Source organism: Danio rerio, chromosome 5 (genome assembly GCF_049306965.1).
Source record: "Danio rerio strain Tuebingen ecotype United States chromosome 5, GRCz12tu, whole genome shotgun sequence".
NCBI lineage: Eukaryota > Metazoa > Chordata > Actinopteri > Cypriniformes > Danionidae > Danio > Danio rerio.
In genome coordinates, this window is record NC_133180.1 from 39,711,914 (window position 1) to 39,729,428 (window position 17,515).

The 17,515-nt window shown below is 34.0% G+C and overlaps 1 protein-coding gene across 4 annotated transcripts in view; it reads right to left on the reverse strand.

Annotated features, from left to right (window-relative positions):
• The window catches only part of cnot6l (CCR4-NOT transcription complex, subunit 6-like), a 37,989-nt gene extending 20,716 nt beyond the window's left edge, over positions 1-17,273 (reverse strand). The window contains exons 1-9 of one of the 4 annotated variants that reach the window (XM_005165315.6): positions 16,631-17,239; positions 12,741-12,862; positions 12,093-12,279; positions 11,373-11,458; positions 7,320-7,409; positions 7,150-7,218; positions 6,911-7,068; positions 6,289-6,443; positions 4,085-4,236 (exon numbers count right to left, since the gene is read on the reverse strand). In XM_005165315.6, the coding sequence (XP_005165372.1) occupies positions 4,085-4,236; positions 6,289-6,443; positions 6,911-7,068; positions 7,150-7,218; positions 7,320-7,409; positions 11,373-11,458; positions 12,093-12,279; positions 12,741-12,852 (1,009 nt within the window). In that variant the 5' untranslated portion in view covers positions 12,853-12,862; positions 16,631-17,239. 4 annotated transcript variants of the gene reach the window in all.
• Between the last annotated feature and the right edge of the window lie 242 nt (positions 17,274-17,515).

The window sequence follows — 17,515 nt, forward strand, 5'->3', positions numbered from 1 at the left end:
ATTGCTGTCATCCCATGTAAACAGTTTAAACTTTGTGATCTGCTTCCACCTACAGGCTAAACATCAGCATTCAGCAGCCTGTGGTGGACATTCAACCCGACCAACATCCAAAGCTGAAATACATTATTGTACATATTTAAATACCATTTTGTCCTAAATTAAGCTTAAAGTCATTTTGGTGTGGACATGACTAACAAATAGAAACGTGATAAAATGTGCCGTGGTGGCCATGTACCATTTTATTAATCAAAGAATACCATTCTTTCCTTGGCCTCTAGTTTAAGTGTTAGGAAAATTGCTCAGTCTATTTTATGTGCATGTTTTCATCTGAAAGTTCATTTTTAGAGTCCTCATCTGTAAGGGGGCTATGAGATGTGTCCTGCTAGATGTTAAACAGACATTTATAAACTAAATAAAAAGAATATTATAATATTTAAATAAATAGTAATTTTTCTTTTTCGAGCAAAAGCATAATTTATTGTGTTCTTACAGCCTTTTTAAATGTTTATTTATGACAAGTTCAACAACATTGCTCAAAATATTTTAGGCCAACTAGTCTACCCAATGTTGGCTAGAGCATAATCATTTCTTAATTTCTGCAGGAATTTTACCAGGAGTTCACTTTATGCAGCATTTAGATTAGGCTATAATTTTTTGTTAGGTTAAATTTGCTTTTCATTCACTGCTAAATTTTAAAGTGAAAAAATTACTGCCTTTATTGTCAGGTATTTACAGTAGCCTATTCAAAATGAAAAATAAAAAATAAATAAAACATATAGCCTCATAAGCCTACTTTGTAGGTGAAAATTAGCCTATGTTACAATAAATAAATAAAATAAATATATATATATATATATATATTGCCCATAATCAATTATAATAATAATATTGATACAAATATGTAAACAAAATATAAATATGTAGACAAATGTTACGCAAAAAACAATCATTTAATGAATTTACTGAATTGAGGTATGAATTCAAATATTTTATTCTGTGCATTTTGTTATTTTAGCATTTATTAATGCTTCATTCCAATGTTGTCTGAGTGACATCACACTATGTATTGTAAGCTTTATCGGACATTATGCATATACATCCTAAAAAAAGTCTTCTTTTATCATTCTTGATTCTAAATTAGATATATGTTTATTAATACTATCTATTTGCTATAGTTACTTTATGAGGTTTGGAACTAGAATTCACTATTATGAAACATCTGAATAAGATCTTTCATTATTAAGGTCACTGCTCCTAATTCTGAGTAAAGCAAAAGCTGAGTTTAAAAACAGGAACTCAATCTATATCGCAATCTTTTTGATGACACAAAAAATGTACAATTATTTCTCATAAAATTAGTTATGCTGAAAAAGAAGAAATAAAGCAGAATTAGGGTGTATCTGAATGACTTACAAGTGAACTTAAATGATCATTGGAAGATCAGACAGCAATTCAAAGGACTATAAAATACATTATAATAATTAAAAGTAATTCATATCGAAGTCATTCTGCAATTGTATATTCAGGCATAACAAAAAGAAAATGTAACCAATTACCACTAAAATCAAACCCACAGCCCTGAATTTAATCAAATTATCTAATAATTATGTTTTAATGATTATACAATTTTGACAGCTACAAAGATTATTTAATTTAATCACAGCTTTGTCTTTAAAAATGTCAACTAATGTTTCAATATTCAGGTATTTAAAGGGTTTTAAGCTGTAAACTCATAGCGTAGAAAAGGATAATTTTCTTATCATATGATCTCAAGGACAAAAGAAATTATCGGATTTATAAGAGGTAGCCATGACAAAGCTAAATTAAGCGCACATCAAAGGTTGCTATTAGGTATGCTCATTTCGGTTAATTTTGCTTACCGACAACCGCAGCTCATTAATCGGTTATTACCGGTTAACTGGTCAGATTACTCTTAATTTTATATTAAACAAATTGACGTGTCTATTTTGTGTCTGACACATTAAATATTGCATTTTAAAATACTGATTTATTTTTATATACTAGCATATTAATAATAGAACATAACAACAGAGCATCTTCACGCACCTGCAGTGTTTAGCACAGAAGAACAGAATAAACTAAATAAAATAAATTAAATAAATAGGACTGCCCTAGATTATTTTCACTTAAATAATTTATTTATATTACAAAAAGAAAATACTGACTGGTTCTTTTTAATAACCAGCATAGGCAGTTTTTTTCCAATCATATTTTTGTCTTCCGTCAAATAAAAATAGCTGACTTCCTCAAATTGCTCGCTCCACTGAAAATTTGCATTTATTTAATGCCCCGCTGTTATTATTATAATCACAAAACCTTTTACATTTTTAATAGAAATTATTATTTTAAAGATTATATATTGATATATGGTTTCCTCTCTCTCCCTCGCGGTTCAAGTGCGCGCGCTGCGAGATGAAAAGACAACAACAACAACAACGCGCGCATATGTGGACATTTTGTAAACAGTTTTGTTGTTTAAATATGATATTGCATTAATGTGCATACATGCTTTATATGCTATAAAATAAAAGGTAAAGCCTATTTGTTGCGTTTATGACGCAGATCCAGGTCAACATAAGCGCTTTTTTGGCATCAACACGTCTGTTTCAAACAGCAATATTCTTCTTCCATTTTGCTTCTTTGGCAAATGTGTCTGTAGCCACGGGTTATACGTTATCGTCCCACTAGTTAAGTATGTCTTGCAGTTAAACAAGTAGCCGACACATCTAACGTGCTTTTTTTCCTTCCAAAAACACAAGGCGCATCTCACTGCCTTTATGTTGACAAGGAAAAAAGAAGAGAAGAAAGCGCGGTCCTCTTATGAAACGACTGAATCAGCTGGGTATCGATTGTGCAAAAGTGTTGCTGTATATGTTGTTACAATTTTAATATTTAATAATATTGTGATATTCAAGATTTGTACATTCATACAGCTCTGGATAACTTAAAACAGCGATTAGACCTTCAGAGCGGTGTTAATGCGTCCTGAAGTAAAGCGAAACGGCTATAAACTCCAGCAAGATAGAGTGATTATATGCGAGTCATACTTTATCTATAAATAGTACAAGTATAACTATAGAAACTGTGTTCATCTCAACTAAAAGCTTCTGCGTGTTTGCTGGCCTAACGCATCGCGCACCTGTCAGTCAGTCAGTAAGTCAGCACGTAACCCCAAAGGATTAAACAGATAGCGCACAGCACTATACGGTTACAGAAAAGTTTGCGCTGTTATAATCCACTTACCTTTTAGTACGTTTTGATGCGATTATAATCCGCTATTAAAAACAACAACAACAATAACTGAATGTTTTGAAAGGGTAATGTAGCCGTGACGGGATGCATTTTGGTCCCCGCCATGGAAGAATAAATGTAGCGTAAACCAAACTCTTTAGAAGTTCTCTGTAGTTGTCTTGACAACACAAACTGCTGCTCTGGGATGAGCCGCGTGCAAAAGATGCCCCTCTTAACGCAAAGGCGGGTTCAATCGGCCCCTTATGCAGCCAAACTAAAAATATATAAAATAATAATTTTAATCGTGTAACTGATAGTATTAATCGGTTACAAACGCACCCTTTCGGTTAACGGTTAATCGATTATTTTGAGCATCCCTAGTTGCTACATCAAATATATAAATATAATACTATAATAAAGCATATAATCCATTTTATGTAGACCATGAGAGTGCTGTAAAAGGCTTGTGTTTCTGGAAAAAAATGTAATTGGGGGTCGGATGATGTATTCTCGATATAGGCATGACTTCTGACATCAAATATGAATGTAGACAGGGTCCTAAAAATGTTTAATCCTGTATGATTTTCTTGATTTTATTATATTTTAAAGTAAGCTGAAAACTTGTAAATATTGGCTTCCATAATTGCAAACAGAAATACTATGGAAGTAAATGTTTACAGGTTTCTATTTTTTTCTTTAAAATATCTTCCACTGTGGTTAACATTTGAAAGAAACTCAAACAGGTTTGGAACAAGTGAAGGGAGAGTAAACGATGACAAAATATTCATTTTGGGTGAACTATGCCCTTTAAGTAATAATTCAGGATTCTTACCAGTAGCAAACAGGTCTTTCTTCACCTCCAGCAGGACGGCTACTCCGATGTTATCTTTGGTCATAACTCTGTTTAGCATAACCTCCGAGCCCTCTGAGTTCGCCATGGCTACTTGATTGAACTCCACTGTGTGTTTCTGCACCAGAGCAAATCTGAAAAAAAAAAAAAAAGGCAAGATAAGCTTTTATGAATGTTTTTAGGCAATAATCATACTTCTTTGGGTAACCAGGTACAACTTTTTTCCTAATTCTGGCTCTATCTTATGCAACTAAGCGCTGAAATCCTTGTTAGGAGCATTTCCCCAGGAAATAATGTGTGCGTGACTGGTGTGAGCCCAAGAGCATGCCATCTGGCGTCATCACCTCACTACGATAACAGCTTTTAAGGCATCCCGCGATTTGAAAAAGTCAGGGTTTTCAAGCAAAACTTTTCTGCTATACCTTCCCACAGTATGTAGAAGTTTTTTTTACGTTTTTTGTTGCTCTTGTTTTTTTTAGGACAACAGTATCTTCAGCAGAAAATATATCCAAATATGCCATTTTAAATTGTAAAGAAATCTGTGTTTTTAAAACTCATGAAGACAGCAGAAGTCCATAATTCATTTTAATTATTTAACCTGACATGCTTGCTGCTCCAAAATATAAAAAATGTTTTGAAAAAAAATAATAAAGGGGAAAATTTTTTCGCTTTTCTACCCAGATATTTAAAAAGAATATATTTTAGAGCAGTAATCACTATAACATGAAACTAATATTTTTATCCAAGGTTATCATACCGTCAGAATCTTAAACCGGCCCATGCCTATTTAGAACAGGTCAATTTAATCATTTCCACGGCAGCAGGTCTGGTATATGACATGACAGAGCCCCATTCACTGTAAGGCATATTAGAGCTGCTGAATTTACTAGTATACGTCAACCAATGTCTGCTAAACTTCATGAAAATAAGTGGCTGTTTATGTAGGAGAAAATAGAGAGAATGAGCTAGTTGTCCAAACAGTGTGTATCTGTTGTGAATGCCAGTGTAAGTATGTGTAAAATAACTACTGTTGCTGCATTCTATAGACATCGGTGTGCATTTTACGAAAGCATTTTTTAAGTTAGTAAACCTGTGTTTAAGAATGTCTGCAACCTAATGCAGAGTTCAGACTGTGTGATTTTGACTCGCCAACATGTTTTGGTAAATCAGCGACAAAAGCCTGAAATCACAGGCAAATCTGTGCTCATTCACGCGAGTAACAATCACACAATGTGAACTATCAAAGATGCGATCTGAGAGAATCGAGATGAGTCGCCAACACTCAAGAGATGTTTGGCGTGCCAAATATCTGAACCTGTTTGCGATTTAAAGTGATGCATTGTGCAATGTGTTCTGATTGAAAATAACATCATTGATTACCTACAGCCACGAGAGAGCAGCATCCACTAGTATGCCAGCAGGTTGGGGGAGAAGTTAAAAGTGCTTATTTTTGGTCTATGTTTTGGTCTATGTTGTCCTTTTGACCTGACATCTGAGCAATACCACAACTGTGTCGAAAAAGAAAAAAAAGGGAAATTGCTAATTCTCTTCAAAAGCCAAGCTAACATTTTCACCCCGCTATTGGCTTCTTTCACATTATGTAGTTAACAACAAAATATATACTATGTGACCTCGCATTATTTCAATGTCATTTCTCACATGTTTGGTTGTAAGAGGTAGTTTGCAGACCAAGATAAAGTTGTTATGCAGTGTGAAACCCCTTGTCGCCGATTCATCCTGCAGTGTAAATACAGCACCGACAGAATGCTCCCACAGATAGTCATGCAGTGTGAAAACATGTGTGATGCCACTACTTTGAAAATTGTGCAGTCTGAACTTGGCATAAGTAAACGTTTTAATCTTTGACAAGCGCTGCACTTGTGCTTCTCTCCCTGGCTCAACTCCAGCCATTGCTAGGGCTGATTTCTCATTTTGTCTCTGAAGCTGCCACGCTTGCACACTTTAGACTCCATCCATGGCACAACACTCATTTTCTTTCAGAGAGAATCGGAAAGCTGTAACTTTGACCTAAAAGTATTCAAAAACTAACTACTTTTTGTTTTTTCAGAGAAAGTATAGATGCAACAGTACTGTATATAGAAAATCAAGATTAATATGAGACTGGGAAAAAGTGAGCTTGATACATTCCCTTTATACCCTGTAAAACAGTGAAAGGAGATCCTTACTTCTCGGTCTTGAAAAACACACCACAGCCATCCACATGTTTACGCTCCTGTTCTGACACGAGTTTGGCACGAGACTTTGGACAGAAAAATCCATCATATCCACGATCTTTCAGTGTTTCCAGAAAGAAAGTGTAGTACTGCTCGGTTTCCACCTCCTGTATATGAGAAATAGAGCAAACATATTGCAGATATCGAAACAGAACACACAAGTCGAGGAAAAAACTGTTTTAAAATGCATTTAACACTTTAGCATTATTGTTTCCCTACTTTTTATAGAAATTAGGCATGAAAGGTGCACTAACTAATGGTTAACTAACTAACTAACTCTGGTTTTTCCAGAATTTGCATTTAGTAAAAACCAATTGACTGAGCAATAATCCACTATAGTGATCAAAAGTGACAAATAAATACTTTTAAGTTATGAATGAATTCTATTTTGAATTAATGCTGTTTCTTAAGAAATATGTAAAAAAATAATAATAATAATATTTCAAAAAATTCTTTCAATATCTTACATAATTTGTTTGCTGTTTATCGGATCCAAAAAATATTGAGTATAACAAACTAAAATCCTTCCAACCCCAAACTTTGTACATTTTGATGACAGAACATACAGTCCTACCTGCAGGCTGATGATGTCAGCGTCACAGTTGGTGATCTCCTCCATAATGCCCTTCTTCCTGTACTCCCAGTTAAGGGCCCATGAAGGACAATAGCCATACAGCTGCCTTGTTGCATACTTGTCGCACAATACATTGTAGCACATTACTGTGAACACAGCTTGGGAACACAGACATTTTATGTTTGCTTCACAATTGCTAAATCAGAAAAAAAAGTTGCTGACAGGATACTAGCAGGTACCTGTGGGCATCATTTGGTCTCTCTCCCTCAGAGTGATCCAAGGTCTTTGGGGGAGTTGTTCTGGGTGGACTAATTTTGAGGAAACCATGCAAGTAAATTAATCAATAATTATTTGATTAGATTATCTGTATTCAATTAATCACTTACTCTGCATCTGCATGCATTATTACCTGCAAGATTGTCGAGCATGTAATTTAATAATTTCCTTGTTCCATCAGGCTCCTGATACAGGTTGAGTATATCCTGGGACAATGGATTACCTGGAAAATTAACATTTGTATTACTTGTATTTATATGGAAATTTATATTTATTTTACATTTTTATACAAAACATAAGCATATACACAAACAGTTGAAGGGATAGTTCACCTAAAAGTGAAATTCCATCATTATTTACACCCCAGTCACTTGTTTCAAACCTGTTTGTGTTTCTGTCTATCGTTGAGCACACACACACACACACACACACACACACACACACACACACACACACACACACACACACACACACACACACACACACACACACACACACACACACACACACACACACACACACACACACACACACACACAAATATTCTCAAGAATGTTGCAAAGCTACATTCTTCAAGATATTTTCTTTTGTGTTCTGTTCATCTGAAGAAAGCAACTCAAACAGCTGTGAAACAAGTGAATGGGGGAATAAATAATGATGATAAAATATATAAAAAATAAACACCCCTTTAAGCTCTTTCTAACTTGAATGAACCTGGGATATTTTCAAAGGTAACCTATTGTGCAAAAATCACTTTTATAAGAAGTCTGGGTCACACTTTACAATAAGGTTCATTAGTTAATGTTAATTAATGCATTTACTAACATGAACAAACAATGAACAATACATTTACTACTGTATTTGTTCATGTTATTAAACATTAGTTAATGAAAATACAGTAGTTCATTGTTAGTTCATGTTAACTCATGGTGCATTAACTAATGTTAACCAGCATGGACTTGGATGTTAATAATGCATTATTAAATGTTCAATTATGATTAATAAATGCTGTACAAGTGTTGTTCATGATTAGTTCATGTTAGTAAATGCATTAACTAATGAACCTTATTGTAAAGTGTTACCCAAGTCTAAACACACCCAGCTTCTAATTGTAAAATGTAATTAATCCATTATAATCACACTTGATAAAAACAGTCTGCAGCAACACTTTAATTGACCTTCTAACTTTGTACATGTCATCAGAGGGGGAAAGCCCCAACCATTAGTGGCAATCTCTCCCTCATTAATCTAGACAGCCCTGAGTAAGAAGCAATCGTCCGCTTTTAAATTTTCACACTGTACCTGCTGAATTTAATGTTAAGTAGAATTATAAATGAGCTTTAGGATGCACAAAAAGTCTCTGAAAGACTGCCTTCCTCTGAGACACTTTTGACATTTTTAGTTTTCACAGAGAAACATTTAGTCCTGTTTTGAATCTAACACTATGTGGATTCTGAATAGAGGGCAGGGAGAACCATCACCTTTGAATATAAGGTGACAGTCAACAAAATAGTACAATTTGGATAAAAAAAAATTCAAATACATTTGTGCTGAAACTTTAGCTTCACACTCTAGGGACATCAAAGACCTATTTTACATCTTGTAAAAAGGGCATAACAAGTCTTTTTAAAATGGGAGATCACATGCACAACTGTAGTCATTTACATAAAACACATAGAAAGCATAACTACGAACTCAGCACAAACTTTCCTTTAAAGGTCACCTATGATGAAAATCATCTTTTGCAAGCTTTTTGGACAGAACTGTGTAGGTATAGTGTGTCCACAGTCATACTGGGGTGATATAAATATTTTGAAATTTCCTGACGTTAAAATAGGATCAAAATCCCTCCCATTTTGAGGCCGACTGCAACGTGACATGGGAGTGCAGCTTTTCCTCCCACCGAATTGATTGACAGGCACACTACGACAGGCACGTGGGAATGGTGGGTGGGGAAAACTAGAATTTAAGGCACAGGCACCAAAAACAGCTACATAGTGTTCAGAGCAGAAAATTCTAATGTTCTAAGGGCTATAATGAAAGCTGAAAATTTACAGACACATCCTTGAGTCACAAAAGACTTATCTTAAATCTTATAAAATGGGTAAAATAAGTGCCCTTTGAATCGTTTATTCATTCTTGTCAAACACATGCCGTCTTTTACAAATGCAGTCTGCATAAAACAATAAAGCTATTTTAACAGATGGAGCATACAGAGCTCTCGTTAGCCAGCTCTACATGCATATAAATCTGTGTTGAAACCTCACAGCTCTATTTATAATGAAGCTTCTCCTACCTTAAACAATATTAATCATGTTAAATTTAAAGGATTTAGATTTAAAGTCTGCATGAACAAAAAGTTGCTGTAAACTTTTATGTCACTGTTTTTATTTATTTCCAACTGAAATAAAGTAATAAGTTGTGGGTGGGGTTTTATTTATGTAGTAGTAGTAGTAAAACTTTATTGTCCTTGACAGGAGATTTGTTTTGGGCATCGCCATATTGCTGCAGACACTCACTAAACAAGCAATAAAAAAACAGTATAAAATACAACAATTACAAAATTTATGGTGCCAATTAAGATATACTCTTATTAAGTAAACCCACTGACACAGGTACAAAGGATTTCTTGTAACGGTTTAACCTACACTTTGGGACTCTATATCTTCTACCAGAGGGAAGCAGTTCGTACTGGGGAAACAAAAAATGAGTTGGATCCTTTACAATCCTATCCACCTGATTGAGGACACAGTTCTCATATAAAACTTGAGGATTAAAATTTTCATTGTGCCCGACAATTTTCCATGCTGTCTTTAAGAGATGCATCAGTTTAGATTTACACTGAACAGAAAGGTTGCCAAACCACCCTGTAATGCCATACCTGACAATGCTTTCAAGAACTGCTTTATAAAACAGCATCATGAGCTTCTTGTTGACTCCAAAAAGACGCAACCTCCGTAAAAAATACAATCTCTGGTGTAAACGAGAACAAACCCAATCAATGTGTGTTTTCCATGTGAAAGAACTGTCGATATGAATGCCCAAGTACTTATAGGTTTCTGACTGAGTAATAGGATCATCATGTACAACCACTTGACGATGGTCACCTATGCACTTTGGGTCAAATACCATCTCTTCTGTTTTCTTAGTATTTATTTTTAACTTATTTCTATCACACCAATCAATGAACTGACTAATTTCTGACTGATATATAACCCCAATATCATCCTTCTCATAAAGTAAACTTAAAATGGCTGTGTCATCAGAGTATTTAAAAATAAAATTCTGTGAATGCTTACTTATACATTCATTTGTAAAAAGTGTAAAAAGAATAGGTGAACTGACACAGCCTTGTGGAACCCCAGTACTACTGTTCTTTTCCTCTGAACAGATGTTTTTAACCTTGACAACCTGAGTTCTGTTTGTTAAAAATGAGAAATACCATTTGCATATGAATGGGTTTATATTCAGCTGTTCCATCTTTTCAATTAATAAATGTGGTTGGATCGTATTAAAAGCGGAACTAAAATCAATAAAAAGCAGTCGAGCATAAGCTTTAGGATTGTCTAAGTGCTTAAGAATCAAGTGCGAAATACTATTAACTATGTGCTCCTCCTCTTATCTTTCACTCGCAGTAAACTAATACTTGGAAGGGCGTTAGATGTGTAAAGGGCACAATTTACACATCTATGCATTTAGCAGATGCTTTTATCTAAATTCACTTAGATTCAAATTCACTTAGATTTAATCCCTGTTTCAGAACAAATGAATGGATTCACAGGTGTGAAAGCACCCAAAATATTAATATACGGCCATTCCAGAGTAAAAGCAAATGGGTAGATTTTGATTAAATAAATTAAATTGCTCAAATTAGGTGTTTATCTTAAGATTACTGATGAGTGTAAGCAAAACAAACACTGTACATTTTGAGTTGATGCAGACTTTAAAACTGATTTGGTGATCTGATCTGCCAAGGGTTTGTGGTTTATACATTAGTGTGATTTCAGTTTTTGCAAAACCTTTGCAGATTCTGAACAAATATTTATTTAAAAGTATTGAATAATCAAGATTTGTTTGTGAAAATGTTATTGTTTTAGGCTATATAGAAAAAATTGCATGCTAATTGATCATTGGGAAAAAAATCTAAATTAATAAAAATTAATAAAATAATAATAAAAAGCTTCACCTTTGAGGCCGAGGGTTTGCAATTGGAACAGCCGACCAAGTTCATAAGGCAAAACTCGTAAACAATTGTTATTCAAAAGCAATTCCCTGAAAGAAAAAAAGATCATATAACAAGATGTCTGTGTAGTGTAGCCCAAATAAATCCTTTAAAGAAGCACTATTAAGTACTGCTGAGTAACTACATCCTACTTGATTTATGAAAAAAAACACTTTTAGTCTATTTTAAATCGTTGAAATATTTAGTATTGATGTTTTGATGTAACCCCAAAATAATTATTTTTTCAAACACCAACTGTCTTTAACAACTTAAAATAATGTTGATGTTGTTGTAGTTAAGTTTAAAGTTTTAAATGTGTAATAAAACATTTAACAGCATAATTTCATGACTACCTTTTTTCAATTCAACTTTCAATTCAAGATGAAGCTGAATACAAAATAAATATAATTCCATAAAAGATTCAATTTCATAAAAAAATACATAAAATACACAATTATTGTAAAACTACAATTTCTTTTATGTAGGTTTATAACTAACTTTATCCAAAACAAAACCAAACCAAACCAAACCAAACCAAACAAAACAAAAAACAACAAAACAAAACAAAATCACTGTCCCAAGGCATACAAATTGGGCAGTCCAAAATGTAATAATGCTGAAAGGTCAACTACCTAATTAAACAATCTTATTTAGCCAACAGAAATGGAGTGATTTCAAATGTACCTGAGAGTCACCATGTTGCCGAGTTCTGCTGGCAGGCTGCGCAGTTTGTTGGAGGACAGGTTCAGGTAGACGAGATGGGGCAGCTTTGCGATTTCTGGAGGAATCCGGCTCAGGTTGTTGTTGTTGATGTGGAGAGCAGTCAGATGGGTCAGCGTCCATAGTGAACTGCTCAGGCTTCTGACCCGCCCTATACCATCAAAACACAGACCGACATTAGGTAGACTATATAGATGTTCTAGACTGCGGTCACTCCACATAATTCCACATATAATATGTAAAATTTTGCGTCTACTGTACTTTTATGCAAATATTGCAATTTTATCAAGATAACGGTAAAGTTCTTTTAAAGGGATGATTGATGATGATTTCACTTATTTAACCTAAGTTAGAGTGTAATGTTACTGTTTAATCATATTCAACATCTGCAAAAATAAGACAATCAATAAATTTTTTTTTAAAGAATTAAATTTTTATGGTCTACAACAAATGGCTGGTAGGAACTACAATGATCTTCTTCCTGGGTTTGTGACAACATTTTAAAAACCTACTACAATGGATGTGATGTTTCATCCAATATGATCTAGGTAAGGGCAGCCTACTAATTTATATTATAATGTAAAACACAGAGAAGTGACAATAATAACTTACCAGAAATCTCCAACTCGGTCCAGTGTGATTTCTTTCCACTGGCCACTTCCTCGGCTGACATGATGGTGTATAATCTGCGTGGGTCTGGAGGATCATATTTTTCCTTTGGCATGCCTGTTAATCTGGAGATCCATGCAGAAAATGAGCGATTAGTCAAGAGTTTCTCCCAGATACAGCATGTCATTCAGGTCATTTTTTCCAAAAACAAATATTCAAACAAAGAATCATCAATAATGAGAAAAAGCTGGATGTCTGATATGCGAGTAATTGGCAGTGTGACCGTTGATGTAATGACACTTCAGAAATGCTTAACATAATGCAAATCAGACAACAAACATATCAGCTCTCATACTTTGCACTTGTGTGTGTGTGTGTGTGTGTGTGTGTGTGTGTGTGTGTATATATATATATATATATATAATAATATTATAATAAATATAAATAAATATTGCGATATGGGATATTTTCACAAGATAAACTAAATAGCACTATTTTATGGTTTTCTACTAAGTCTAACAGTATTCAGGTACAGAAATTTTTGTTTTCAATTTTCTTTACTTTTCAAGTTTTTCCTTAATACAAACAAAACTATCTGTCAGTGGGGCAAGTTAAATAACCTTGTTTATGTTTTGAAATGTAGATATTTGAACAAGAAACGAGAAAAAATTTCAAAGTAATATATATATACTTTATAAACTTGGAATATTCTTTCAGCAGACCTGTTTAAGATGTTTATCAGACCTTTAAACACAGCAGATGTTTTCCAGACCAAACAATCTTAAAAAAAAAAACATCTTGCAGATGTATGTGCTAAGTGGGTTTTGGTAAATAAAATAATTTAATCATCTGCTTTAATGAGATATAAATACACACATTCTCTGACTTTCTAATACAAAAATTATGTACCGGTATCCACGCTTTCAATTGAACTAAGATTTAAGATTTTTAACAGACTTTCTATTTGGGAATAAAGATACATCAAAAACAACATTTAATAAAATAAAAAAGGTTTCCCATTGTTTTCTACTCTAGTGTCTATTCTATATTCTTCCTCTGAAGGTAAAGTCAATTTTTTTTTAAACAATCGAATGTGCTGAATTGATTATCAAAATAAAGTTAATCATGATACATTTATTTTCAAAATTTTAAAAAGTTCAGCATTCATTTGAAATAAATCTTTTGTTACATTCAGTAAAGGATTAGTTCACCCCTAAAATGAACATTATGCGATTAATTACTCACAAAAACAATGTCATTCAAAACCCTGCACACCTACAGTACATGCATCTTCAGAACACAAACTAAGATGTTTTAGGTTAAATCTGAGAGCTCCCTCAACCTCCATAGACACACATTCAAAGTACAGAAAAATACCCCAAAACCCCACAAAGCAGACCATATGCTAGGGGTTCAATCTGAATAATCAAACTTCAAACTTTTGTACGCACATTAACCCAAATAACATCTTTTTCAACAGTTTCTTCTCTATTATAATAAATATATATATATATATATTTGTGTGTGTTTTTAAGGCATAGACTGTAGGAATTTGAAGCACACTTGAGCCACATGTGCACAATAAATCAAACTTAGCTAATGAAAAGATTAATTGAACATTATATAATTACTTAATTAAAACAATACAGTGTTAACATTATTATTATTATACAGTGATTATTTCTGCTTCTGAATATTGCTGGACTCCCAAAAAAATTATAAATTATTGTTTATTTGCATCTTTTGTCTATTGTGTTTAACTATGTGTGTCATTTTGAAATCATATTTTATGCAGATAAACTCCCAGAATAATCCCAATCGATCTAAAAATATAAATTTTTTACAAGCTGTTCAAGTCATATAGTGAAATTGCATTTATATTAAAATATATACCGCAATGAATTACTTTATTGCAAATCTAATGCAGTTTTTTTTTCCAATTTCATGCAGCCCTAATATATATAAATATATATACATCTAACTCCAACCTTTTGCACAATATTGTATATCTTTTTTTCTAGAGAAAATGGGCCAGAGCAAGTGATCCTGAGTGTTTTCTGATAGAGCGACAGTCAGACAGACAGCTGATGTTTACTCTGAGACGCTGAACTGTTGGAGTAGTTGATATCTCTCATGCTGAGCCAAAACATTGCGGCAATCTAGGGCACTTACAGAGTTTAACTAAGTTGAACTTTTAGAGACGTTGAAGACGTTTCTTATCAACTCATTTCAGCTGTAAAAGCATGAAAGCAAAACCGCCTATTAATAGGTAAAGCCACCAACAAGAGCTTTTAAATGCCTTATTTGCCGTGTATACAGAAAAAAAAACACACATGCGCCACCCTGTAATCATTTGGTTGCAGCTGTTACATACAGACCAGAACATACTGCCAACTCTCTAAGCCGTCTGGGTAGAACATATCCTACTTCTGCTCGTCAATGTTTTCTTACATGCAGAACTTCAGGGTGATTTCATTTAAAATTAACTTTGAACTAGCTGTCATTTCATATTGTTTCATTTTGTATCAGTCACTAGACTACAGTAATGCACAGCAATAATGAGACCCCCAAAATAACAATGCCAGTGACTCGCGACCCCCAATATCTTCTGAGGTGGTTATCAATACAGAAACCTTGCATGCAATGGTGCACACACACCAATAGACCCAAGTCTATTCTTTGTTGCATTTTTTATGTATGACAGTGCTGTAAATGTGGCAGAAAGTTTAACCTGGTGCTATAAAATTAATCTGCTGCATCTGACGCCATTGCTGTGTCTTTAATATAATGTAATTACACCAGGGGTCGCGATCCAATAGAACTATAAACTAAGATAGTAACTATTTACAGTACTATATAGTAACTATAAACGCCTATTTTTTTCTTTTCAGTAGGTTGTAGATAAAATATGGTAATTCTTATTGTTTAGTAACGATAAATAGACTTGAAAATCACCAGACGACCCCCATTCATTGTCTCGCGACCCCCACTTTGAGAACCACTGCTGTACAGTAGACATGTGTGATTTAATATATTGATATAACCAGCATGCATGATATTGACAAGTCAAAATACAGAATAATAATTTATTATTTAACCTCTGACTTACTCTCAAGCGTTTTGAGATCCGTGTATTGGCATTTGCTTCATCACAACACACCAAATGTTTGAAGACTTAAGAAGGCATTTATTTTTAAATAATTACATCCGAGATATTGATTGAAAATGTTCTGATTTTTTATAGGCCTGTTGCTGTACATTCATAATAAGGCTTCATCTGTTAACATTAGTTAATGAAACCAAACTGATGATGAAAACTAATTTTAAGGCATTTATTAATCTTAGATGATTTTGATACATTAATGTTTAGTAACTATTAATTTTAGATTTTTTAAATCAATTTTAATTTTAGGAATTTTAAATCTTGATTGTAATTAATGCATTATTACCACTTAATAATGAGACCATAATGTAAAGCTGACCTTTTTTACTTTAATAATATAGGTCCTGTTAGAGCAATACACAACTTTTTATCATTTATTACACCTGCTAAAGTGGTCTAATCCTTTTGTATGTTATGGCTATACCATCTTTATACTATTGTGATAAAAGTTTCAGCAGTTATGAAATAATAAAATCTGATACAGTAATGTGTACTACATTTATTGTGTATTACGTGTGCACTTATGTTTTCTGTTCACTGTTGGGTGTGTTTTTGTAAATTCTGCTATCTGCAACTGTCACTAAACCGAAGTGTTCATAAAAGTTGTCAGGCTGAACATTGTGGTGTGTAATATGCAAATGAGCCCTGGCAGCTGAGGCTTTACGTAACCCTCATTTAAAGTTACTAAGTAACTTCTATGAATAAAACAAACACAATGTCTGAACTTTACCTTCTTGCACGTGCTGTTAAAACTCGTCCTCGAAGTGTCGTGGCGTGTTTCGCATTACAGCGAGTCACCACAGTTGTCAGCTACTCAAATAGCGGGCTTTGTTATGTAAGGCTATTATTAGCTGTTCTTGCCTGCGCAGTGAAGGCAAAAAGTTTTGATCTCTTAAACATGGGTGATTTAGATGAAATAAGTTTAGCTGGCGAGCTGAGCTGACAAGCAGAACATGACAAGCAGGAGCAGGTCTGGCCATGTCACCCGCTCCAGCTCAGACGGTCCTCGGCATCTCCAAATACGGTCATGTGTAAATCAGCACAAACGATGAGGCGCGCAGTAGGTTGAAACACTGTTCTCTCGTGTTTATTAAGTTACAGTTCACACACATTATTGTCTCAGCTGATCTTCAGAAGGCAGAGCTGGAGACGTCAGGCGTTTTTGACACTCAACGATATAAGCAACGCAAAACACCACTCCGAAATGCAGTTGGTCAGTTCTTACCTGCATTCGGGAGGTGGGAGAGGAGCTGCTGGTGTGTGATTTAATCAGAGACATACAGACAAACTGTGACCGATCCTCATCCTGAGAGTCGGGCAGGAGGAAGGACAACAGTCTGAGCTTCCGCTCCGGTCCACGCTCCCCTACAACTAGGGATAGGTGGTCGACTCATTTTGACGAATCGGTTCTTTCGAACGAACAGTTCAATAAACATATTTGATTATATATTGATATTATTTTCTTTAAAATATAAAAAACAAGATTACCTTGAGTTGTAAATACTATAATATGTACACTATAATACACCTTTCTATAATGTGATTTGAAAACACTATATATTTACTATGCATAGACTATATATTTATTTTTCATATTCTCCTAGATATACATTTT